This window comes from Alligator mississippiensis, chromosome 1, assembly GCF_030867095.1.
Source record: "Alligator mississippiensis isolate rAllMis1 chromosome 1, rAllMis1, whole genome shotgun sequence".
Taxonomy (NCBI): Eukaryota; Metazoa; Chordata; order Crocodylia; family Alligatoridae; genus Alligator; species Alligator mississippiensis.
In genome coordinates this window covers 315990534-316016835 of record NC_081824.1, presented here as the reverse complement: position 1 = coordinate 316016835, position 26302 = coordinate 315990534, and the positions used below count along the sequence as shown (strand labels likewise).

Genomic DNA, 26302 nt, shown 5'->3' with positions numbered 1-26302 from the left:
AGTTTCTTTTAAGCAACTTATTTAATAGCCAGAAAAGTTTTAACATGCTACCAAACAAAATTCTGGCTCAGCCAACCACTGAGCAATAATCACTACTTCCCATATAGCATGAAGCTGTTATACCTGACACCTGGATATATAGGGCTCCATAAAATGCCGTAGATGTGAAATTCCCTCCTCCAGTTGGGTTTGTGGGTCCTCCACATACTTAGATTCATGAGCTGGGGAGGAGTAGAGTGAAAGCTGTGAATATTAGCAAACAAAAGGTTAACAAAGTAGAATTGTCCAAGTAGGCCTTCAGGCTAGGGACAGAACAATTTGAGTGCCTACAGAACAAAATGTAAGGAACTAAGTGAACTATATATTACAGGAAGCATTTCTAATTGTCATTCTGTTTACCAGTCCTGATGCTAGCTAGTCCAAGTCACATGTTTAGGCAGAGTATTACATTCTTGATGTCAAAAGAACAGTGTAACATCGAAAGAACAGTGTAACAGAAGTGTTTTCTGCTTCATCAGCACTGCTAGTTCTCAATATTTGTATTAAACACTAGGATATGGAAACAGCAATTAATCATTTTCTATACATACGTAAGTTATTAAAAATTCTAAGCAGTTCTTAACTCTAAACTAATATCTTAGATGCAGATTGTGTAGTTTGTTTCTCAACAGCATTTTAGATTTAAGAAAAACTGTTGGATGTCACATTTTTTAACTGCAGTAGTAACAGATGGTAACAATCATATACTGTATTTTTGATTTGATGCTGTCAGTCTTAACATCAGGCAAGACATACATCTCTACTGTAACATTTACAATGTGAAGAATGTATCCTTAAACTTACTACCCTACTAAGAGAGCAAGATTTTTTGATAATATCTTTTATTAGCCCAACTATGCAGTTGGGAGAGTTGCCTAAAAACTTGTTGGAATTAAGATCTCCTCTGATCTCTCTCTCAAGCACACAACTGGCCCATAAAAGATATTCATTAAAAAAAAAAAAAAAATCTTATTTCTTCCATATTCTCTGGACCATAGCACTTCTTACAGCATCACTATTCTACCAAACAACCCTCAAACACCAAAGATAACACAATAGTATAGAAAATACAAACAATCCAATATATAACCTTAAATACAAGCTACAAAATTTTGGTAAAATGGAAACTGCTTGCTATATTCTATAAGAATACAAATGCATATAGATGCTTTAAATTATCATCAGCATGTTTTCTGACCCACGTTTAAAAATGCTGATAAAGTAAAATAATGATAAATAGGAGTGATTACATTTTCCGAGTGACATGGAACATAAACATTCAGTATAAATTCAGTTCCTCATTAGTACTTTCAAAGGTTATTTTGTGATGAAAACTGTTCAGGCCCAAGTTACTTAAAAAGAATTCTACTTTCAACAAGACTAAAAAGCCATTCTGCTTGCACAAACTCAAATAAAATAGCTGACTTATAAAAAAAATAACTTATCAGTCCAAATTTTTGTAAAAAATGCAACAGTATATGCAAGAATCTGGACTTTTTATTTGAAATACTCATTGTACAGGCTGGAGCAGAATAGTTTATTTATAAAAGTAAGCAGTTACAGCAATAATTATCAATAAATCTTTGGGTTCTTTCAGGGGCTTTCAGGGTTCACTGAGATTTACTGTACAACCATCATATGTAGGGACCTACTTAAGTGACGGACAGACAAAAGAATTTTCGCAGCTTGGTCGCAGCACAAAAAGCTGATTTCACAGGCATTTCCCAGCAACCCCACCCTTGCTGCTGATTGGCAGAAAGGCCCCAAGGGGGAGGAGGAACAAGGGGGTGGCCACCTTCTTGACTGCTGGCTGCCCTTCTTTGGGCTCCATGCCCTGCTGCCAATTGTCAGAGAGGCCCCAGGGTGAGGTGGGGAAAGAGGTACAAGGGGGTAGCAGCCATCTTGGCTGCTGGCTGCCCTTCATGCCACCTTGGCAGCCAGCAACTTCCCCTCCCAGGTGGGCTGGGGAGCCAGCCTATTATTTAACTTTTGTTTTTTTAAGTTGATTTCACAGACCATTCCGGATTTCACAGTTTCTACAAAATCTGCTAAATTAAATAGTAGGGATGCAAATGGTTAAATGTTTAACCAATAAGTGCAGTGATAACCGGTTATAGCTTACCAGTTCTCTTTTAGCATGGGACAGGGCACTGTTCAGCAGGGAAGGAAATCTATGCAATGCCCCAGCAGGAACAGCAGTAACTCAGGTGGGAGGGAGGAAGGAGCAAGGAGGAGGGGAGGCAGGAGGGGGACCAGTACCTATAGCTAGGCTCTGTGGACCCCAGTGCAGCTGCTTGCAACCTCCCTGCTGCCTGCCACCAGCAACCCACACTCCAGGCAGGCCCCTGCCATCCACCATGGAGCCCAGACTGCTCACAGCAAGCAAAAAGGAGACTGAAAGAGGCTGCACAGGTATCCACAGAACCTAGTCATTAGGTACAAGTCCCCCCTCCCCCTACTTGGCTATCCACAAGGAAAGCAGCTCAGCTCCCTCACTTGGGAGCATGGAAGTCAGAGGCTACCTGCCACAAGGGACCCAGTCCTGAATCCTGCTGTAGGCTGCGAGGGGCCTGGAAGGGGCAAGGTGGAGGTAAGGGTACATGAGGTGGCTCCCCTAGGCCTGTGACTCGGCCCCACGGTATACCACACTAACCCGCCCCATCTGCACCAGGACCCAGGCCCAGAGAGGACCCACCCACCTGCCCAGTTTGTCATGAGGCTCAGTCCTGAGGAGCCACTGAGTCCCCACTGCACCTTGGGGGGGCTGAAAGCACCCTGCTGGTGCCAGGTCAGGTAGGGGTGCCCTGCAGGGTGGGGACCCCTGCATGTCATACCAATTAATTGTTTAACCAGTATAATTACAACAGGTTAAATTAATATTTTTTTTAAATCAGTATTTACATCCCTATTAGTAGGTCCCTAATCATATGCATGCTTTTAGTAAGGCAACTATTAAGATGTATGAGTAAGTAAGGTAACCAGAGACTGTTATTAATGTAACTTATGATTGCCTTACTCTACACCCTGCTTCCTTTATCACTCACTGTTTTGTTAGTAAATAGGATTTGATGCTGCAATGCAATTCTGCATTAAAGAAAGAGAGCCAGACTGTACAACAAGGCTGAAAACTTTACAGAGCAGAGACTGAGGCTCCTGGCAGACATTCAGGTTCTGATCGCAATGGGATCTGATCTGTGATCCCAACAATTGTGGAATGTGCATGGCAGGAAATGCAACTATGGGATCAGGGATCTGATTCAAATTACATCCTATTGCCAGTGCAAGGGGATCCTGGGATCTCCCTGCACTAGCAACTAGCAAACTGGGGCCACAGTACTCCTATTGCTCTGAGCACTGGTTAGCTAAACTGGTGCCCCCAGCCACAGAAATGCAGCAGAGCCTTTGAAGGGCTCTGGTGAGCAACATTGTCTGGAAGGGCAAGTCAACTGACTGGCACTCCAAACCTCAGGGATTCACTGTAGCCTTGAAGGGCCCCAACACACTCCTGCAGCTGGGAGCGCCATTTAGCTCAATTTAAGGAGTGGTGGGAAACAGCCAAATTACTGCACCGTGTAACATTTTGTGGATTATTCCATTTTATCATGCCATTACTTGCTTGAATGTGTAGTCAGGTTAATGATTAATTGGTTAATCATATCTTAAACAGTCTGCTAGGGGGCCTGAGTTTCAACTGTGAATGAATGATCAACCCACTATTTTCGAACAAACAGCTTTTTGCTTTTGCTGCTTGATTTGAGCATGGAAATGGAAGCCAAGAGAACTTGTCATATAGGTAACAGTATGCCCTCTGGCCAAAAAACAAGAAAAGACATTCCTGAGCATTAGGAATATTAGAATTTTTTTTCCTGTGAGAAAAAACTGCCTATTTTATGAAAAATACAGTATTGAGGTTTTCATATATAAAAAATTACTTGTCATGTGAGAAAAAAAAAAATCAGAAGCTGTTACGCAGCAAAATAAAAGCAGAGCATGTGACTTTTTCTAGTCGGGGGGGGGGGGACATAGCAATTTTAGTTTAGCTGTTCCTCTATTCTAGTAATAAAAACATAGGCCTTTTTTCCCCTTCATAAAAAAGTGACCTCCATCTATCTGACACATCCTACTTAATCTGCTTTGCAAACATTACACCAAAATTAGCAGAGCATCACAGTTCCAACCAGAATGGCAAGGACTCACCTCATCAACTTTTAGCAACTCCTTTTTGGGCCTTTTCCTCTCAGGGGATGAAGCATACACCTGTAGGGAGAGCAGGCTCAGGCTAGCAGGGGCAGCCCCCAGTTGAATTACCTAGAAAATCCACAAAAGGAGTAAACAATTTTATGGACTCAGGTAGAAACATGTTTAAACTCTTTTCTCCACAGCTCTTTGTATGGATGCAGATGCAAATCTAAAGTCATGACAAGGTTCAAGTTAACACTCCTTCTCATGAGGGGAAGAGCAATAAAGAATATACTGCACTGAAAAAGCTACAACAAAAACAGAAACATTTAGTGTAGAACTGAAGGAGATATTGCAGGAGAGAATGCACATTCTCCCATCTTCATTTCACAAGAAGATGTTCTACCCTTTCTCATCTAAATTGAGAATTATGTCCTTATTTGCAGTTGGAGATATTACATTCCTAAATTCATACTCTGCCTTATTTCACTGAGGTGCCTACCTCACAGTGTTAGGGACAGACATCAATTCAATTTCCTCTGAAAAACGGAGAATTGAGAATTTGGGCCCAACATCCCAGCAGTGTCCATCACTTTCACATGGGAGTCTTAAATTACAGTGCTGCAGAGGGAACACCGGTACCTCAAGTAAGAAGGAAAAATGATGCTGCTTTTGAACACTTACTGGTTCTGATCATAAAAAACAGACCATTACATGGGCGACACATCATCCTTCCCATTTTCAGGGTCTGGGCTGAAATGCATCTTCTTTGTAGACTGAGGAGAATGGAGTGTTTAATACCAAAAAGAATGCAACCTTGGCAGCTACTCAAAATGACTGAGTTCAATACACTACAGCAAGGAACACAATTTTCCAGTAGATACTTGTTACACTGAAAACAGGCTTAATATAGAAAACACAATTAAAACATATTAGAACTGTAAGGTGGTAGAATAGACTCCCCAGGAAAGTTCTGAAATCTCCTTCACAAGAGGTTTTCAAGAGGAGGCTGGGGTTGGTCAGGGATGATTTAGGATTAGCATTCCTGATGGGGTTTGGGCCAGATGATCCTCAAGGTCTCCTCCAACCTTATGATTCTCTGAGTCCTTCATTACTCTCGGATGACTAGGATATTGAACTCAGAGTTGCACTGGTCCGAATAAAAACATTCCGTTGTACCACCTTAGTTAAACCAGTAATAACTAAATTTAAAAACTGTGACAGACAGTTGTTAAATTGCTAGAAATTAAATGACCATGCGATCAGACTATATTTATTACACACATTGCATTGTTTATAAACCAAATAATTGCAGAGATGGAGTGCTACAGAGGACTCTATTTAAGTTTGAAAGACTTTTAACAAAAATTCTTGCTGTTTTTTAATCTAGATTTCAGATAAAGAATCAAACTGATATATGCAATGACCACAGTTGGAACAGTATAAGTCTCACAACCTTCTTTTCTCTGCCATGTGATCAGAGCTGGCTGACAATACCAAATTAGGATACAATCAGTTCAGCAGAGGGCAGAGCAAGGCAGATTGGGAAGAGATGCTGAAAGGGAAACAAGCTGTGTGCTGAAAGACTCCTTCCTACATTTGCTCATCTCTCATAAACTAGAGGCGCAGCATACTAAAATGAATGTCATCCACAACACAGGGCCCTTTAAGAGGAGGAAGTGCATAATGAACCTATGGGTGAACCTTGTCCACTGAATTTTGTTATCCTCTAATGCAAGATAAGGATTTTTGTAAGTGATCTCTTTTTATTTGATCCAGAGTGGGGTTGAGATAAAGTTAGACAAGCTTTCAAATATAAGGTATTCTGACCCGACGAAGAATCCCTTGCATTCAAAAGCTTGTCTAACTCTATCCCAACCATGCAATTGATCTAATAAGAAAGATCACCATCTGGTGGTGTTTTATTTAAATCATGGAAATGTGGATTCGGGGTTACTTTTTTTTTTTAAACCGAAAATTGGGGATTTTTTTCAATCAGAGAAAACCTGGATATCACCCACAAAAAAATTCTCTCTCTCTCTCATAATGCTTGGACCATGACAACTGCAACTTCATTCCAACACTGCCTGTACTCCAATATATCAAAAAAACACAAATTGGTGGACGTTTCTAAAAATACTCACTTCTGTGCCCGGAAACATCACATGTGAACGAGCTTGTCGGTTTTTACAAAGTTGTTAAGGATTTAGAATTGGAGAAGGCTAGAAAAATAGTTGCTCAAAATAAAAACTGTGTCTTGGTCATTACTGTTGTGTACTGCAGTTCAATATAAAACAATGTCTTAGTTAGAACCATTAACTATTTGAGACCAAACCAAGATATGGCTAACTTTTAATTTAAAAAAAAAATTTGCTTGAACTGACAATAAGTCTTTACAAATACAGAGGCCTTCATAAAGAATGCAAATGAAGATGCCCGATTCTAACAGAATACAGACCTTTGTTTTCTCTGGGCTGCTCAGATGGCAAGTTTAGTTCACTGCAAATCTATCCTGCAACTGAGCAGGCAAAAAGTCCAAAACACACTTACATTTTCCAAATACACTTTAAATGTTTATAATGTCAAGAATAAAAACTCTACTGACTAGGATTTTCCCCTATTACTTTAATGAACAGTTTAAACAATATTAGCTTAAGTTCCACATAAAGCACTATTAAACTATAAGCAGTTTAGTAGTTTGTACCTACTAAACATGGACTCCACAAACATTCACGTATGAGACTCCAGGAATAATCTTCTAGAGACAAGTGAAGAATTGTGTGCCAAATCATTTCTCCATGTAAAATAGAAACATGCTAAAAACAAGTTTGTGTTTCAATGTGTAGGCAGTTTCTTTGAGTCCGTAATCCAATCATTATAAAAACACCATTTTAAAAAGTGTTTTGTCACATTCATGTTCTGACAGATAATCTCCGTATAGTAAAGGGAATTAATCTATTATGCCGTGTTAAACAGCAGCAGGAAAGTTAAAAAAAAATCAAACCAAAATTTGAATTCAGGTAGCTTTTTTACTAATTTAGTGGAGAATGCTTTCCTAGTAAAAATACATTCCAGACTCTCTCTTACCATGCAGAAAATAAAAATCTAGAACAAAAATAGATTTAGCACACACATGTGCAAGTTATAAGGCCTCTAAACAAACTCTAATACAGCAATGGAAACAAAAGCATTACTTCTTATATTGGTAAGAAACTATGTAACTGTCACCAATGGGTTATGTTTAACATACTATATAATCAGTACTTACCATCACAGGAAGAATTTCATTTAAGTTTCCAACAACTTTCATTTAGGGATACATAAAGAGTGGAGCTGGTGCACAGGGCTGGTTGGGGGCAAGATGGTCCAGGGCATGCACTCCATGAAGTGCTCATGCTGGAAAGGCCCTGTGCCGACTGGTGCATGGGGCCTAGCTGTGGGTCTTATCCAGCCCACAGACTGGTCCAGTGCCCCTCACTCAACCCTCAGGGCCAGACAGGTTTGATCCCTGCTATACCCCAATAGATTTTATACACAGATTAAATCACTGGTGAGATTTTTTTTAAGTGGTTATACACATTATAGAAAACATGAATTACTTTAAAATGTGACTAATTCTTTTAGGATCTCAGTTCATGATAGACTAACAAATCAATTCTCAAATTAAAAATATATTCTCATGGAACTGTGTCTTCTTCATTCCACAGCTGTTCAAATGGATACCAAAAAAGGACTAAAGGGAGAAGTTCTCTCTAGGCAATCATTTGTGTTTGAATAGCTGAAAAGAATGACCAACAAAACAGAGTTCAGCTTTATCTATAGATAACAGGGTAGCTGGCAACCTATCAATAAACCAGTGAGAAAAAGAACAAAATATTTCATCTTCCATTATCTCATTTATCCTCCTCCTCTTCTCAAAATAACTACCATATTTACTTCATTTCAAGATGATGGTTTTCCTCCCATTTAACATGGGAGGAAGGGAAGCTCCTCATCTTGGAATAGTCTAAGGTGCAGGGCCAGGCAGCTGCTACAGCTCCAACAGCCTCAGGTGTGTACCCCCCCCCCCCCCGTTTCCTCTGCTGCAGCCTCTGATCCCCATGCAGCATTGCCCCCCCACCCCATGTTCCCCCCTACTGCAAAACCTCTGCCTTCCACCACCTCATGTCCCCATCACTCCAGCTCCAGCTCCGCACCTAGCGTGCATTTGCTCTGGCCCCAGTCCAACCCTGCAGCAGCGGTCTACAGGGCCAGTCTGGGGCTGAAGTAAACACATGCTCCATGTCCTGGGTTGCAGTGGGGATAGAGCTGGAGTGATGGTAAGTGTGTGCGTGTAGTAGGGGAGAAGACCCAAGGCTGCAGGGGAACAGACAGTGGGAAGGCCAAGTGGTGTGGGTGGCCAGGCAGCAGAAGACAAGATGTGGAGGGACAAGAGGCAGGGGTCAAGCCCCCTTGCTGGCTCCACCCACCTCCTGCCCAATCACTGCCTGCCCTCTGATCACCCTTCCTACTGCCTGACCCCTGCCACTGCTTTCTTTGCTGCAACAGTGGGGGTGACAAATTTCAGGTGACCCTCCAATAATCAGATTCTATACATGGAAAATTATAACAAATTTATAAAATGTCCATGTATAGACTCTAATTATTGGGGGGAAGGTAATCTTAAATTCAGGGTTATCATGGATTCAGGTAAACCTGGTATTTAAGAACTCATACAGAAGAATTAATGCTATTCTTTCACAAGATTAATAGAAAAAAAGAAAAAAAGAGCTAAGGGATTAACTGAAGTGTTCTCTGAGATTTCCTACATCTAAATTACCTAGATGACTCAAAGGCTTTATTGTTGCTACTGATACTTAGTCAAAAATAGAAAAACAAAGCACACTCATAATGAAAGGCAGTCGCCGTCCCAGTACACAGAGCAGCTTCTATTCTTGCCTACACCCCGGGGCTCTCCCAATTCAATAGAGTACAAAACGTCAACAATAGACATGGGGAATGCCTGTCTGTTTGAGGCCTGAAGTTGGTCGATCTTGTCCACTGCAATTTGCCTACCCTTGATGACAATATTGAGATAGCAATAACATGGCAATACAGATAGTAGGTAGGAAGCCCTGTAATAACTGAAGTCTCACACAAAGCCTTGATTTAAACATAGTCTGAGCCTTCAACAACCAGTAGTACAAGAAAAACCCAGCCAAAACAAAAAAAAAATCTATGAGTTCAATTCCTACTTAACCGAATACTATGTAAAGATATAAGAGCAGGTCCCATATTAGAACAAAAATACTCTAATTTGCTTCTGAGCCTTCAAATATGAAAGAACAATGGAAGTGTGAAAATGAAGTTCCTCTTTCCTAACTGTCCTTTTTCATTTGACAAAGCTTCTATTTTAATTATGGTAAAACCAGTAGTGCCACTAAACCTGGTAAAATCTAGACTGTCTAGGGAAACTGGAAATATCCATCACTGGAGGTGTTCAAGAGGCTGGGCAGGCATTGGTCAGGGATGATCTAGGAGTTGTTCTGCCTGTTCTACCACAGCAGGGGCAGGCAATTATTTTGGGCAGAAGGCTACTTACTGAATTTTGGCAAGCCATCAAGGGCCGCATGACAGACAGCCCAGGGCAGATAAATATTAATTTTCTAAATTTGTAGGAGCCCCGTGGGCCAAATAGAATGGCCTGGCGGGCTGCATCTGGCCTGCGGGCCACATTTTGCCCACTCCTGTACCATGGGTATTTCCCATTCCTCTGGGTTTTGCTGGTTGCTGCATAGGGGCAGGAGGGATTTTTTTTCTGCTCCTGCCACCCAATGTTTCTGAGGAAAATGTAGTGTTGGTTGTAGCCAAGGCTAGGGATTTTGAGGAGGGTGTGTCAGTGCTCCTGATAGGACTTGAACCTGGAGGTTCCTGGCTAAAGGATCTTGTCCCTCCACTCAGAGTCAGACTGACTGTAATATTTTAGGTCGGTATGAACTGTGGGGGGGTTGCCTTTCTCTATAGTAGTGGGGATGTGGCTTTCTTCCTGGGACCTACCAGGCAGATTTTAAGAACTTACCAGCAAGATGTTAGCTGCCATGATACCCCTGCCCACTTCCCCCAACCATCCCCAGCAGATTAGGGTGTTACCTGTGTAGTTCTGTTAGGAGGTTAAATGGTGCTGCTACAGGTTACCTTTTAAACATTTTAAATCTGTGAAATATTATGCTGTCATAAAGTTAGAAGTTTCAGAGCAGTCACAGGCTACCACTTAATGTCATCTCAGACTTGCACAACTGTGACTTGCCACCAGAAGACCAGGTGAGCATGGGCACGGATAAGGGCCAAGACCAGGGGCGGGCAATTATTTTGGGCAGAGGGCCACTTACTGAGTTTCGGCAAGCCATCGAGGGCCGCATGACAGGCAGCCCAGGGCCGATTAAAGTATTAATTTTCTAAATGTTTTAGGGGCCCAGCAGGCTGGATACAATGGCCTGGCAGGCTGCATTTTGCCCACCCCCAGCCAAGACTATTCCTGCCCTGAGGTGAAAGGTATGTGCATGGGTGGGTGGCAAGGGCCAAGACTCTATTCTGCCCTTGGAGCTCGCCTGTTGCCTGCCTCAATCCTCAGCAGCAGGAGCCAAGCCAAAGTCAAGAGTAGGAGGAGACAAATCTTGAAAAAACTGTTGGGGGCGGAGCAGGGGGAACAGAGAAAAGGAGTGAAAAAAAATAATTTTAAAAAAAATTAAAGGGCCAAAATCTTACATATATCAATGAATTGGGATTGGGTGGGGATAGGAGTGAGGGGAAGAAGAGGAGAGTTGAGTTAGGGGCAGCCAAGGTCCTGCTGGCTGGGATGGGAAAGCTGTGTCACTGGGAAAGGGGAGGAACAGCCAAGACACAAGGCTGAGAACCAGCATGCCCAGTGCATGGCACAGATCACACACCAGAGTAGAGCTGAGAAACAGAGTTTGTGGGTCCAGGGAAACAGGACCAATAAAGCAGCTAGCCAGCAGCAACTGGGGCGGGGGGCAGCTGTGCCTCACTTTCCCCATGCCAACCGTGGCATCAGCTTCACCTTGGTCTGCTTAAACTCTTGAATGTTATGTAAAGTGCTTCTATGTAATTATTTTAAAGCATTTTTATTTAAAAGATTGAATAAAGAGTAATCAGATTTTTTTTTTTTCAGAACTAAACAGAGTATAGAGCAAGGATGAGAAAGCAAACAATAGGTGATATAGGAAAGATAAATTAGGTGCTTCCCATAAAACAAGAACAAAGTTACAGTCAGGTGAAACTGAACACACAAAATGATTTAATGCATCAAGCAACTAGCCTGTTAAAGTTTTCTCCTAGGTAAGTTGGTTTTTTTTTTTAAAAAACCTCATGAAAACAAAAAGTTACATTAACCAGAAAAAGGTCTTGTATGTAAAAAAGCTTTGACTGGTCAGAGCTCCAGTATGAAACTGGAGAGGGGCCTGCCGAAAGTCTCTGGGTTAGGATCAGATGAGACAGCAACAAGGGTGATGTTGTTCTGGGGGTCTGCTATAGACCACCAGTCCTGGAGGAAATGGTAAATGAGGCTCTCTTCAGACAACTAGTGGAAGTTTCTTGATCACAGGCCCTGGTTCTCATGGGGGACTTCAATCACCCTGACATCTGCTGGGAAGGCAATCCAGGAAGTTTTTAAGCGAGTGTTGGGGACAACTCCCTTGTACAAATGTTGGAGAGACCAACTAGAGGCCATGCTCTTCTTGACCTGCTGCTCAAACAGGGAAGAATTGGTGGGGAAAGTAGTAGTGGATGGCAATGTGGGCAACAGCAACCATGAGAGGATCCTGAGAAAAGGAAGGATGGAGAGCAGCAAAATAAGGACCCAGGACTTCAAAAAGGCAGACTTTGACTTGCTCAGGGAACTCATGGGCAGGATCCCCTGGGAAGGCAGTCTGAGGGGAAGAGGAGCCCAGGAAAGCCAGTTGTACTTGAAAGAAGACTTGCCGAGAGTGCAGAAACAAACCATCCCGATGTGCAGGAAGACTAGCAAGAATAGCAAAAGACCAGCTTGGCTTAGTAAGGAACTCTTCAGTAAACTATATCACAAAAAGGAAGTTTTTAAGAGTGGAAACTTGGACAAACAACTAGGGAGGAGCATGAGTATTGCTCAGGCATGCAGGGATGATGTCAGGAACGCCAAAGCACAACTGGAGTTGCAGCCAGCAAAGGATGTAAAAAGTAACAAGGATTTCTACAAGTATGTCAGCAACAAGAGGAAATTTAAGGGAAGTGGGGGAGTACTGGAAAAGGGTAAATATAGTGCTCATCTTTAAGAAAGGGAAGGAGGAGGATCCAGGGAACTACAGACCAGTCAGCCTCACTTAAGTCCCTGGAAAGATCATGGAGCAGATCCTCAAAGAATCCATTTCTAAGCACTTGGAAGAAAAGAAGGTGATTAGGAAGACAGCATGGATTCACCAAGGGCAAGTCACGTCTGACCAACCTAATTGCCTTCTATAATGAGATGACTGGTTCTGTGGATGTGGGAAGACCAAGGGGGGGGGGAGAGGAGTAGTAAATACACTAGAGGATAGGGTGAGAATTCAGAAAGGCCTAGGCAGATTGGAGGATTAGACCAAAAGAAATCTCATGAGGTCCAATAAGGACAAGTGCAATGTCGTGAAATTAGGATGGAACAATCCCATGCACTGGTGCAGGCTGGGGACCAACTGGCTAAGCAGCAGTTCTACAGAAAAGGGTTTGGCGATTATAGTGGACAAGAAGTTGAAGATGAGCCAGCAGTGTGTGCACTTGTTGCCAAAAAGGCTAATGGCATACTGGGCTGCATTTGGTAGGAACACTGCCAGCAGACTGAGGGAACTGATTATTCCCTTCTGTTCAGCACTGGTGAGGCCACATCTGGAGTCCTGTGTCCAGTTTTGCACCCCCCGCTACAGAGATGTGGACAAATTGGAGAGAGTCCTCCAGAGGGCAACAGAAATGGTGAGGGGGCTGGGGCACATGAAGAGACTGAGGGGATTTAATAGCAGCCTTCGACTATCTGAAAGGAGTTCAAAAGAGGATGGAGCTAGACCAGGGATTTTCAACCTGGGGGTACTTTGGAAGGCCCCAGGGGGTATGCAGCAGCAGTGTGGAGAAGCCAGTGGCACTTCTGTTTTCACTGCTGTGTGCTGCACAGGGCTCCCTGCTGGGGACCACTTCCCCTACTCCCCGAATGGCCGTCAGGGAACTGCCTGCTTCTTGACCAGCCACCGGAGGTACCCTGACCAAAAAAGATTGAAAACCCCAGAGCTAGACTGTTCTCAGTGGTGGCAGATGACAGAACAAGGAGCAATGATCTCAAGTTGCAACAATGGAAGTTTAGACTAGATCTCAGGAAAAGCTCTCACTAGGAGGGTAGCAAAACACTGGAACATGTTACCCAGAGAGATGATGGAAGTTCAATCCTTGGTTTTTAAGGCCTGGCTTGACAAAGCCTTGGCTGGGATGATCTAGTTGGGGATGGTCCTGCTTTGGGCAGAGGATTGGATTAGATCTCCAAAGGTCCTTTCCAACTGTCAATTTCTATGATTCAATCCTACCCACAGGACCCTCAGCTCCCCAGTGCACACCACGGATGGCACAGCCTCACAGGCTGATTCCGAACTGTGCTGGTGTTGAGCACCCAATTTAAAGAATCACAGGGAAAAAAAAAAAAAAACCAGGCCCAAAGGCCAGTACCTGGGTCTCCCTGCCGCCTCTCAACCCGAGCAAGGGCCGCACACCCAACACGCAGAGCTGGATCTGCACGTTCACACGCCTGTCGGGGGCAGCCGCCAAGGCAGGGCTGCGGAGCCTAGCAGGGGCTGTGGCGCCGCCTGCGGGCAGAAGCTGCCGGGCCCCAGGAATGCGCTACCCCGCTCCCCCAACTTGGAGCGCGCAGGCGCACACGGCGCCACACCCTCCCAACTGCCTTTACTGCCACGCGGGGGGCTGGGGAGAACCCGAAGTGCAGCAGTCGGGGGCGAAAAGGGAGAGCCCTTCCGCCGGCCGGGAAGAAGCGGGGCCCAGACACGCTCCCCGCCTCACGGCTGCGGTGCGGGAGGGAGAGGAGGGAAGAGTCGCTCTTATCCCCCCAAGGAAGCAGGAAGCGGCGGCGGCTACTCCTCACCTTGAACATGATGCTAGCAACACCGCCCCGCTTTCCGGAGCCGTGCGTCGCTGGGCTATGACGCCACACGCCAGCACCCTACGGAAGCGCGCGGGCGGGAGGGGGCGGGGCGATGCCGCCCGCGCGTCGCGGTTTCTAGGCAGCCGGGGGGCGAGGCCTATGGGTGTCCCGAAGTGACGTGCGTGAGTGACTCGTGTGTCCCCGCAGGGCAGCGCTGGCGCTGGCGGAGAGGGCGGCCCGCACGGTGCAGCGGGCCTGGTGGCGCTACCTGGCGCGGCGGCTGTTCCGGCTCCTCACCCGAGCCGTGCGGGCCGCGGTAGGTCCGGGCTGGGGGGGCGGCCCCGCCCCGCCCCGCCTCGCCTCGCCTCGCCTCCTTCCCTCCCCCTCCCTTCCCCTCCCGCGCTGTGAGGGGCGGTAACGGCTGACGCGTTGGAACGCGCTGAAGACTTCAGCAGGCACCTTCTGACGTAGCTGAAGGGCGGAGCCGGCCCCGAGCGCGCCCTTGTTTAGGGTTCCAAGGACTGGCGGGTTGCCTGGTCCTGTCCCAGACAAAGCTCGTGGGCTAGAGCCGAGATATTTTATTAGACCAACTAAAGAGTAGCAAAAAAAGAAAAAAAATATTTGCAAGCTTTCAGGTCCAGACTCCCTTTGTCAGCCGGAGGAGAATTCAGGTTGTGGAGATGTTACACTTCAGGCTGATGAAACCCTGCAAAGAAAGACATTATTTTTGCTATTGTTTAGTTGGTGTAATAAAACAGATCGCCTCTAGCCCAAGAGTTTTTTCTGCCTCTGTTTCTTAGACCAACACAGCTACAACATAAGTCTCTGGCCCCATCACCTCCACCCATGTGCCCTGGGACAGCCCTGCCCATCTTCTGCTATCTTTCCCCCTCTTCTGCCTCCAGTGCACCAGCCCTGCAGCCCTAGAGGGTGGTGCAGGCAGTAGGGGGAGCTCCCGCTTTGATGTGGAACATCCTAGGGGGCAGGGGCACAAGCCAGTGGGGCAAAAAGAGGGGCAGATCGCAGGTAAAGAAATGTCAGCGCTGTGGTAACATGCTCCCCCACACACCAGAGGAGGGGGCCCCCAAAAAGCCCATATAAATCACTCAAAAAGCAGCCAACAGGTGCCCCCAAGCCTGAGTCCAGCTCCTTCAGTCCAGTCCTGGCTGACTGAGCCAGTGAGATCTCCAGCTCCATTCTGCACTCCTCTGTGTAAGGCTGACAGCATTACCAGTTGTTAATTATGAAATTATCTTATTGGAAGCGCAAAATTATATGTCCTGAAAAACTACCATACACTGAAAAAATATGCAAATAAGTATGCAAAAATGTGCAAATAACTTTTTATTTACTTCATATTCCTCACTATAAGTAGCCAGTGAGAAATAGGTCATCAAAGTTGAAGCATTTCTTTATTTCCAGGCAAAGTAATGAGAAAGTGCTGACAGCAAACCCAAAAGCCAGTTAAGACTCCCTGGGAGTGACTTGGGTTTTGCATATGCTGCATCAATTAACTGCCTCAAAAATTACCATACATTTTGAACACTTTGAACACTGGCGCTTCCCCTTACTCCAGCCTCATTTCCCTTTCCTTTTCCCCTTGTCCCCTAGCCCTTGGGGGCTTCTGGGAGTTGGAGTCCAAATGAGCAGATATCGCCGTTGTGCAGACTGCCTACTGTTCCACCTGCTGTTAGGCACATTACATTCACATGACACCAGCTTCATTTAGGACCTTTTCCCATTTTTACCTTGCCCTACAACTGCTAGACTGGTGATTGGCTTTCACGCAGCTTACCATGACCATAATGTTCTTATCTGTGGGATTTTATTTTGCTGATGCAGCAGCAGCTCTGCAGAAAAGGACCTGGGGTTGACAGTGGACAACAGGCCAAATATGAGCCAATAGTGCACCCTTGTTGCCAAGAAGGCTAACAGCATCCTGGACTGCATTACTAGGAGTGTTATCAGCAGATTGAGGGAAGTGATTATTCCCCTCTATTCAGCACTGGTGAGGCCACAACTGTGTCCAGTTTTGGACACTACACTAGAGAAAGGATGTGGACAGAATTGAAGACAGTTCATCAGAAGGCAATGGAAATGATTAGAGGTCTGAGTAACATGACTTAAAAAGAGAGGCTGAGGGAACTGGGCTTATTTAGTCTGGAAAAGGGAAGACTGAGGAGGGATTTAACAACAGCCTTCAAGTACCTGAAGGGGGGTTACAAAGAGGATGGAGTTAGAGCACGGGTGGGCAAAATCTGGCCCATGGGCCAAATCAGGCCATGGCAGACTCCATTTCCCAGTAGCCCCTACCCATGTCACTGCAGCTGGTTTCCATAGAGACTCCAGGAGCAGTGGGGCCATGACAGCATGGGGTCAGAGTTTCCTTGGAGACCAGCCCAAGCAGGGCTGGCGGGGTATGCATCTAGCCAGGGAGCTGCTCTGGGGCCAGGATCTGGTGGCAGTGACAGCACAGGCCACAGCTGGGGTACAGCTGCAATATGCTGCCCACATTCCCCAGGCAGGGGCATGTGGGCAGTGGATCGCAGCTCTGCCCTGGCAGGACATGTGGGCAACAGATCATAGCTATGCTCTGTCCTGGTTCTGGAACACACTGTCACTGCCGCAAAATCCTGAACCCAGAGCAGCTCCCTGCCCAGCCACACACCCTGCCAGCACTGCTTGGGCCGGTCTCCATGGAAACTGTGGCCCTGTGCTGTCACAGCCCCGCTGTTTCTGGGGTCTCCATGGAAATCAGCTGCAGTGATGCAGGCAGGGACATTGGGAAATGGAGTCTGGCCAGATCCACCATTTTGGCCACCACTAAACTAAGCTGTTCTCAGTGGTGGCAGATGACAGAACAAGGAGTAATGGTCTCAAATTTCAGTAAGGGAAGTTTAGGTTAGATGTCAGAAAAAACTGTGTCATCAAGAGTGTAGTAAAGCACTCAAACAGAATATCGCAGAGAAGTTGTAGAACCTGTAGAAAATTGGGTTTTTAAGACCCAGTTAGACAAAGCCTTGGTTGGGATAAGATAGTTAAGGATGGTCATGCTTTGAGCAGGGGTTGGACTAGATGACCACCTGCAGTCCTTTCCAGCCCTCATTTTCTATGATTCTATACAGCAGTCACTGTAATTTGACTCCAGGTTATTGTGTGTCTCTCACAGCCATCTGGCTATACCAGGAGGGGCTAAGTTAAGAAAAATGTCCCCCTTCAGAGGAAGACAGGCACTTGCCAGAGAAGGGTCCATGGGCCCCAAGAGGCTAGGTTCTCAGCCCCCATTGCTTTAGAGTGAAACAGAGCTGTGCTGGAACTGTCACAACTAGACCATCGGTCTCAGGAACAAGCTCCAGAGCCAGACAAGAGGTTCCTTGTTTTCTGCTTCTTTCTAATGCTCCATGCGTGTCTGTTACACTAAAAAGACCACTTCCCCATGTGCCTTTTGGCCTCCCACTGTGTTGTTGCTTCAATAGGCAGAGGAAAAGGCTGTAGTATACAGGGAATGGAGTGGAGGGAGATGCAGAGGGAAGGGGATGAGAATCATGACAGCTGTAGCAGAGATTGGGAAAGTAGAAAAAGAGAGATGGTGATGAACGCCTAATCCAGCTTGGGTAATTATTATGAACAAAAGGAGGGACTAAAAGGGCACATGAGATGTATTGCCTTATGTTTCCATAAAACACATCTAAAATGATCAAGTGAAAATGAAAATCTTTGAAAATGAAGGGGGAAGGCAAAAACATACATGTAAATAAATTAAAAAGACTGCTGTGGTTCCCCTCCTTTACCTAAGAACACAAACCTAACACCCTCATGTGTCAATCAGGATTGGTGGTAATTATGCCAAATTTAGATTATGGATTGTATGAGATGGTTTGGATGGGGATGATCCTTCCTCAGCCAGGGGGTTAGACTGGATGACCTCTAGAGAACCCTTCCATAGCACAGATTTCAACAAACCGAATCCAAATGACCACTCTGAACTCCCCTGTGACACAAGGATCTGAGGTATGTGACAGCAGGAACCCATGCTGTTCAAATGTATTGAAAAACATCTGCATCTCTTTCAGGAGTGTTGTGTTACACATGAAATTGTGAAAAGAGTGAGCCCTCTGGAAGCTGAACTTATAAAAGATCCTAGTATGCAGTACAAAGTTAGATTCAGGTAAGTAAATACACTTTATTTACTTCAATCCAGTGTCTTGTGTGACCAGCTACAGACCTCTGAGAGAGGAGTTAGATAACTTGTTTTGCTGGGTACAGTATTGTTAAAACAGTGGTTGGTTTTATGTATCTCAGATAGTTGCACACAGCCAACCTACACTTTAGAAAGCGTAGCTCTTTTTTCTTTTAACGTTTCCCATCATTCTCCCTAGCCTTCCATTTTTTTTACCTAAAGCCTTGAGTTGAAATTTTTTCCATCCCAAGTTAAGTCCTGAGATTCCTCAGTAGAGCCTAGGATGTTAGACTTCCAGTTTACTTGGATGGTATTACATTGATGCAGACCCCTGCGCCTCCAGTTTAAAAGATCCATAAAAGCATTTTATTCTTTAGCTTTTGCTTCCTTGGTATTTAGAGCTTTGTTGGAAACTTGGTTTCAGGCCAAGCCACACAAAAGGAGGTTCCCTTTTAGTTTAATCCATAATAGATTTGCTCTTCATACTGTCAGTTAATTGACATTTTTGTTTGTTTCTTCAGATTTGCAGGCCATGAGTTTCCACCTTTCATTGTTTTTAAGATTTTTCGCCACACTGAAGGCCGAGGCAGCAAATACATCAGTGGGAAAAGAATAATAAGTCCATCAAGTGAGGCAAGTTATTGAATGCCCTCATGTGATCATTTTCTGTTCAGCTTCTTTCTTCTGAACTTTTCTTGGGTAAACATCCTGATCCTCTTACTTGTCCTTGAAGATTGAAAAACATGCATCTCTAAGTCAAACAAAGAGCTGTTGAGTTCAATAAACAGCATTACATTTCATTTAGCAAAGAAGCTGTTTTTTTCAGCTTAATACACAAACATTCTGAACATCTTTGTCTGAATTAACTGTGTGGATTAATCAATCACATATTTATACATCTTTAAAACAGATCTTCCCCTCTACCATCTGAGTACACAGAATTGGTCCAAATAGATTGTGGTATTCTTGGATTGAATTTTGGGGGATCTCAAGATCACAAGGCCCAAAATATTATTTTAATTCACTTTCATGGGAGTTGGGTTCAATTGACAGAGAAATTGTTGCATGGAGAATGGTTAGTCTCTCTCTGAGACCATCTGCTGATTGCATCTTGAATCACTATTGGCCCCAGAGCAGGCTGCTTATCTCAGCTTCCAATTAGAAGCAATTCTGCAATGGGGACTTCTAAACAAAAGGAGGAGAGGGTTTCAGGACAGAGTGGTTACATGCCATCATTCATGAAATCCTAAACTGTCTTAACTGGTCCATTGGCACCAGTGTAATAATTCTATGTCCAAATTAGTGAAAAATTCATATAATATCTTACGGTTCTATTATCCCTTCAGTGCTGCTAAATATTGCACCATTATATGATGCACCAAATGAGTGATAATAGTGATGATATTTTAATGCAGTGTGATATGTCAAAAATGTTAAATGGTCTGATCCTGTTGATCTTACTACATGCTCAAGTGAGTTTATAATTAATGGGCTGGTACCTCTTCTTATTTTCTCTTCCTTTACTTGAAATATTGCTTTGTCACTAGTGTCTTATTGACTAAGCCTGTCTTGTTTCTGTGAACTAGAGCTCTGTAAGAAATTTTTTTCCCTTTGCGTTTGCATTTAGATTTGAGTCACTATTTTCTTCTATTTTCATCACTTTGGTTATTGCAGTTTCTCAACACCCTTAATGGAAAGGAGGGCATGAACAATGAAAGTTCATCCTGTTTATAATCAGTTTCACTTTTATTCTAGGAGGTTTAGAAATAATCCCCCTAAAGTAAGTCATTTCTGCCTGGAAAGGAAGTAATCAATTGGGAGGAAAACCATAGTAGGTGTGCCCTCTGTCCACAGCACTGGAGCAGGGACTCTCTCTCATTTTCTGGTGCAGTACCTACAGATTCCACCTGTAAATTTATTAAATAATTGTGACTTAAACATTATTTCCTCTCTGTAACTTTTGAAGCCCTTTCCTGGTTGCTTTCCACATAAGCCATTTCACCTTCTTAGACGCAATTTGTGTAGACTTAATGCAAGATTGAGCAAAGCACATTGAAAATGGGAAATTCCACTCAACCTACATTCATTATCTACACACATTAATTTTACATGTTTGTAAAACAAACATTTAGAAGTTAAAAGACTGCCTGCATGCACAAAGTAATGAAAATCAAAACTTAGACCCTGGGATACATTCCAATTTAAAGTTTTTAATCCAAAACACTACACTGTAAAGTTGTTTGAAAAAGTAGGTGAGTAGATCATGAGCTCTGGATGCTGCCTAAGGGGGAGAGAGCACAGATCCAGAATGGAGCTGGAGGTGGAGCCTCACCTTCCTTTCAACCTCCACCCCCCCACACACGCAGACATCTTCCCTGCAGCAGGGAGGGAAAAACAGCAGCAGCTGGAAGTTCACTACTGCAGAGGGAGATGTTTTCTCCTTTTTTTACTGCTAAAATTGGTGTTTAAATGCTGCTTGACAGCAGCAGCCAAAAAAAAAAAAGAAGGTAGTATCTCCCCCCTGAAGACCTGTGGCCACTGCTCCTGCACTAAGCACCACTAGCTCCCAGGGTACAAACCTGGCCAGTTACACCTGTTTGCAACATTTACTAAAAATGTTTATTGAGAGAGGTATGTGCTTCTCTGCACTCTAGGGAACAGATCCTCAGTTGGTATACATTGGCAGAACTCTGTCACCTTCTGCAACAATTTGCCTATTACCAAAAAACAGCTCAATTCATTCTATGCAGACTAACTTAAAAAACCTAAAACCCTTAGGCAGAGACTACATCTAGAAAATTTGAATCAAGGGCTGAAAGTTTTCAACAGATCCAGCATCTGAAGAAGATCCTGATCGCAATTTGTTGCACATTCCAGCTATAACAATATCATGGAGGGCAAGGCAAATGGAAAAATTTTACACAAAATAAGGATTATTTTGTCGCTGAATAATCTTGCCTTATTCATCCAAAAGGCAAATCCTAGATTTCTTCATTATAACAACTTAGTGGTTTTTGATCTTTTTAGATTCAAGGTACCCCTCCATAAGTATTTGAATTTCATCACCCCGGTTGAGAACCACTTGTCTCAGCTAGTCTTAATCAGGGTGGTGCCACCACCATAGCTCAGTGAAACTGCCCTCTTGTAGAATCATTTCAGGAAATGGCTACAGCCAGTTTATCTGTGTTTCTTGCTTCCTTAGGCTGCAGCACTGCCACTAAGTGAATCCACCCCACATGCTTCTGTTTCCAGAAGGAACGTTTAGGGCTAGATTGGAAAGGGTTGCAGAAAGAGCAGGCAGAACCACCCACAGGCCACAGTGGTAGTGTCTGCACTGCAGCACCCCTAAAAGAGTTTCATGGCAACTTGGTTGAGAATCACTGCAATAAGTCTATACATCTGTGAGCAAACCAACTGTGGTACCAATGAGTTACTTTCTAATCTAAATGAACTGGTTTACTATTGTGTTGGATCTTTAGTCTCTCTGTGAACTCTTCATACACTGAACAGAACGCCTTTTCCATTAGAGAAAGGAGGTTGTCCAAAGGATAATATTTTGCCCTGAATCCAAATACAGTGACTCCACTCAGAGATGTGTGTATGGCATTCTAGCAACTTTGTGTTTCCTACTTTATTACAGGCAGCAGTTGATGCTTGCAAACTGATGGGATGTCGAAGATATTATGAGCAAATGATACGAGATGAACTTCAGTACCAAAAACACAAAATAACAGATGAAATAGATGTTGCTACAGTGAAGGATTACATGCAAGTAAGAAATGTTTTTGTATTTTTCTTACAGCTTCAGGTAATAAAAGAAGCATACTTAAGTAAGAAAGATTATGATGTGATTTAAAATGCCAGTAATTTTATTTTAGTAGTCAGCCACTTACAGACTTTACACCATATGCATTCATTTATATCAGTGCAAAGAATGTGTAAAACCTTGAAAGATAGTTTTTAATGCTCTGCTAATGTTTTACATCCCATTTGTACAGTTGTAAATAAGTCTGCAAATTTCAAGGCTTTGGAGAATCCCGTTGTAGGATATTTTTTCCCCTGCCCAAAAGCTGCAGAGATGTTAATGGAGAGGCATAGAGTATTGGTAGGACTATGGGAAGAGTATAAAAAAAACCTGAAAAACCCACAACATTAGTGTTGTTTTTACCTACAATGGCTCTGATTCTCCCCTGCACATACTTATGCATAGTGAACTATCCTGTTAATACTGATTAACAGTGGTAAAAATGCAAGGAGAATCATGTCCAACAGAATGAAACCTCTCTGGTTATTCCCTATTAAAAAAAAATTAGGACCAAATTCTGAGGGACTTACCAGCCCAGCTATAGAAAAGGGAGGAGGCAGATATGTCTATAGATTACCTCAAATTTTAGCTTCGTATGTTACAAGAATAGTGAAGGAAAGTCAAGTTAGAATAGCTGCTCAAATTCAAAGTGATTTAAATCAGACCATTTAAAAGATGATGAAATCTTTATAAAGAAAATTTGAGAGCCCCCCAATCCAAATAAATAATTTTCACATGGATGTTGATTCTATAAATTGTAAAAGTTTGTTTACTTTGTGCCAATGTAGTATGTCAGTAACCTGGATGAGACCCCTGCACACTTTGGTGGTAGGGAAAACTACTGGAGAAAGTTATCTCTGGAAAATTTTCCCCGAACAATGATCATGTATGACATAGTGGAGTATGCACAGTCTGGGTCACTGTCTGACCGACTTAAGAAAGAACTGAAACTTCTGCTGTTGAGGCCACAAAATGAGGAGGTGCTGTATGAACAACTCACGTCTGTTTCTCAAGTCAGGTAAGAACTTACAACAAGTTTAATTTTTAATTTGCATGTGTATACTCTGCACTTTATTTCAAGAATCTCAGAACTATTTAATGAATGTTTACCAGAAACCTGTGAAAGAAGTATAGTTATGCTCATTTTATAGCTTGATAAAATGGCACAGAGGAATTTAAGTGACTCAAAAGTGACTAACGTAAATATTTCAGTATTTTAGTCCTATTTTTTTTAAGCTTTAGCACTAAGCTTTGGGTGGAATTTCTTTTTTTTTTTTTTTTTTTTTTTTCCTGAAATACCAGCTTTGCATCATAACTTCCATTCCACCAGTCCTGTGTGTGGCCTGGGATTTTAGGTTTCATTGTTTCAGTTTTTCAACAGAATATGGTATGTCATTTGAGAGATCATTCAGATACTTTACATACAACTTTTCTAGGCTCCCCTCACCATGTAGTACTTCAGCATCAGCCTCTTCAATTAGATCTTATTGGACCTCTTCACTAGCCAAGACATCAGGCCGTCGCTCTTCTCAAGCTCGACAGAAGATCGCAAAAATGAAGAAAGTTTACATGCTTGAGAAGAAAAGAGAGGTATGATTAAAACATTGGAAAAGAACTATTTTTAAGGGAAGAACTCTACTATCTCTGTGCAAGTAGGGTATTCAATGGCTAGCAGTTTGTAATGAGACAGTCTAACTTTTGAACTGCATTTGGATGGTGTAGCAGGAACTTGCTTAGCTTGTGCTTGGATTCAACCATTCTTAGAGTTTACCTTCTGCCACATATTATCAAAAAGAGGTAGTTAGCCATGTTAGTCTGGGTATATATGTACCCTCATAGTCAGACTGCTGACTTTAGCACTTCCTTAATATTTTTAAATTATTAAATGCATTGTTTCAAATGCAGTGTTTAAAACCTAGTAAGTTTAAAAGGTAAGTTCTAATGCATTTGTGCTGTGAACTAGTAACTGCAACAAAGTCCTGTCACAGAATTAGTAGCTCCAGATTTAAAAATGGTCTTGGTTTTACTTTGATAATTGTAATAAATAGCTCATTTCTAAGTCTGTATGTAGTATCCAAGTTTTCTGTCAAGATATACAGTATGATCTGTAGTATCTAATTCTTCATGTAGTCATACAGTATCTCATATAATGTTATTCAGGAGCAAATACTGTGCGACACAAATAGAAGATACTTAACTGAACATCAGGAAACACCAACATCACCATCTGAAGACCCCAAAGATCAACCTGTCTTGTTAGATGAAGAATGGGAACATGAAGCAGCTACTTTGTATGCTTGGTCCCAGGCTTTATCTCTTGAAGATATTGGACTGTCTTCCTCTACAGCTACCTTATGAATGTAAAATATGGCTAAAAGAGTGGTAAATAACTATTGTCTCGAGCTATTTAATTATTTTTTTTCTACATGCTGTAAATACATTGTGAAGTTTGATTGCAGCGAACGTGGGTTACAACATACATATTTCTCTCTGGCTGTTCACAAATTTAGAATTTGAGCAATGTACAGATTAGTTGGCTGTCAACATTGTATATTTTGTATAAAATACAATATAAAGTTTTAATTCAGTCTTGCTAGACTGCTGCCTATTTCAGTCTTATCATACTTAGTTAAGTTTGAAGACAGATTCTCAAAATTAGATTTATTTTCAGCTTCCATGCCTTCCTCCCACAAACAAAACTAATCCCCTGAAAATTCACATGCAATATCTCCTGGGTAAAACTTTTCAGGGAAGGTTGAAAAGAAATAAGAACAGTTTTAAAATTATGGAGTCTTTTTATAAAAATCTGTCAAAGTAAAGTAGCCTTATATGGGGACTCCAGCAGCACAGAAGACTTATCAGCTGATGGAATATCTAAGCACGTCTGTTCCATAGCTTCTTAGTGCTAGAATAAACACAGACAAGGAAAATTCATAGACTTCTTTACCCTTAAATCTGTTGGGTGGGGCGGGGGGGTTGCCATATTTTAAATGTAATATATAAACTTAACAGCAGACCATTGTAGAATATGATGGGGGCAAAACTAAAAGTCAAGGAAGTGATATACATTTGGTTGTGATTTTATAAGCTGTAGAATTTATGTCGTTCTTGGTTTGGTAGGCACTACAGAAATTAACTTAGTGAAGTTTTGTGGTTACAAAATTGAGTTTACTAGCAGTAGTTGGGTACAGTACTGAGCAAAAAAGGCCCATTTCAACTTCTTTCAAAAACCGATCAATTTCATAGTTTGTCAGAATATGGATTGTTAACATTTGAAGCTGTACTTAGGTTGGTCACCAGAACCTGAATATTGCTTTATCCTAGATAAGGTGTCAGGAGGACACTGAAGAAAAAGATGGAGTCATTGACAGTGAGAAATGCATCTTCAGTTTGTTACAACTGCCAATAAATGGACTGAAAGACTCTGAACACTTTTTTTGTATTCAGGAATATCCTGTTGCTTCACAGATAAAAGGCTAAAGCTTACCGTGAACATTAAACCTGAACAAAATAGCATTGCTTGGGAACTGGTTCACAGTTCTTGCAGGGGAGGACAGTGGTTGCAGACAGATAACAATTGAACTGTTCCTACAGTTCACGGTTGTGTGAAGTACTATGGTTCTGATACCAGGGGATAGGAGTGAGTACCCAGCCCAGAGTGCCTTGCAGTGAGCAGAGGGTTGTGGAGAGCCAAATACTTGCACATATGCTTTGAGGGTCTGAGGGGTGGGTGACCTGTGGCTGAGGGTATTTTCATTGTTCTGCTATGCCTTCTCTCTTCAGCATGAGTTCAGTAAGCTTCAGTAGCCTACAACTGACAGATCTGCAGTGTAGGAACAGGGAATAGGAAAGGGTGGAATCGTGTCTGGCCCATGGTAATGGGTTTCCCAGGGTGTGGGGCATGATGAGGGGGCATGGTTGAGTAGGAAGTGAGGACACAGCTGGTTATCTGAAA

General features: G+C 43.0%; 2 protein-coding genes across 2 annotated transcripts in view; one reads left to right on the top strand and one right to left on the bottom strand.

Annotated features, from left to right (window-relative positions):
- APOO (apolipoprotein O) overlaps positions 1 to 14466 on the bottom strand; it is a 56028-nt gene extending 41562 nt beyond the window's left edge. Inside the window, exons 1-3 of the mRNA XM_006275104.4 lie at positions 14363 to 14466; positions 4237 to 4347; positions 124 to 243 (exon numbers count right to left, since the gene is read on the bottom strand). Of these exons, the coding sequence (XP_006275166.1) occupies positions 124 to 243; positions 4237 to 4347; positions 14363 to 14371 (240 nt within the window). The 5' untranslated portion in view covers positions 14372 to 14466. The remainder of the gene's footprint in view (positions 1 to 123; positions 244 to 4236; positions 4348 to 14362) is intronic.
- Positions 14467 to 14552: 86 nt separating this feature from the next.
- Positions 14553 to 25926, top strand: C1HXorf58 (chromosome 1 CXorf58 homolog; the record flags this gene model as incomplete). Its single annotated transcript, XM_059720845.1, has 7 exons — positions 14553 to 14678; positions 18436 to 18530; positions 19064 to 19179; positions 22187 to 22314; positions 23136 to 23365; positions 23784 to 23937; positions 24508 to 25926. Coding segments are annotated over 7 exons (1047 nt in total), but the record flags the coding sequence as incomplete, so codon positions are not given.
- Between the last annotated feature and the right edge of the window lie 376 nt (positions 25927 to 26302).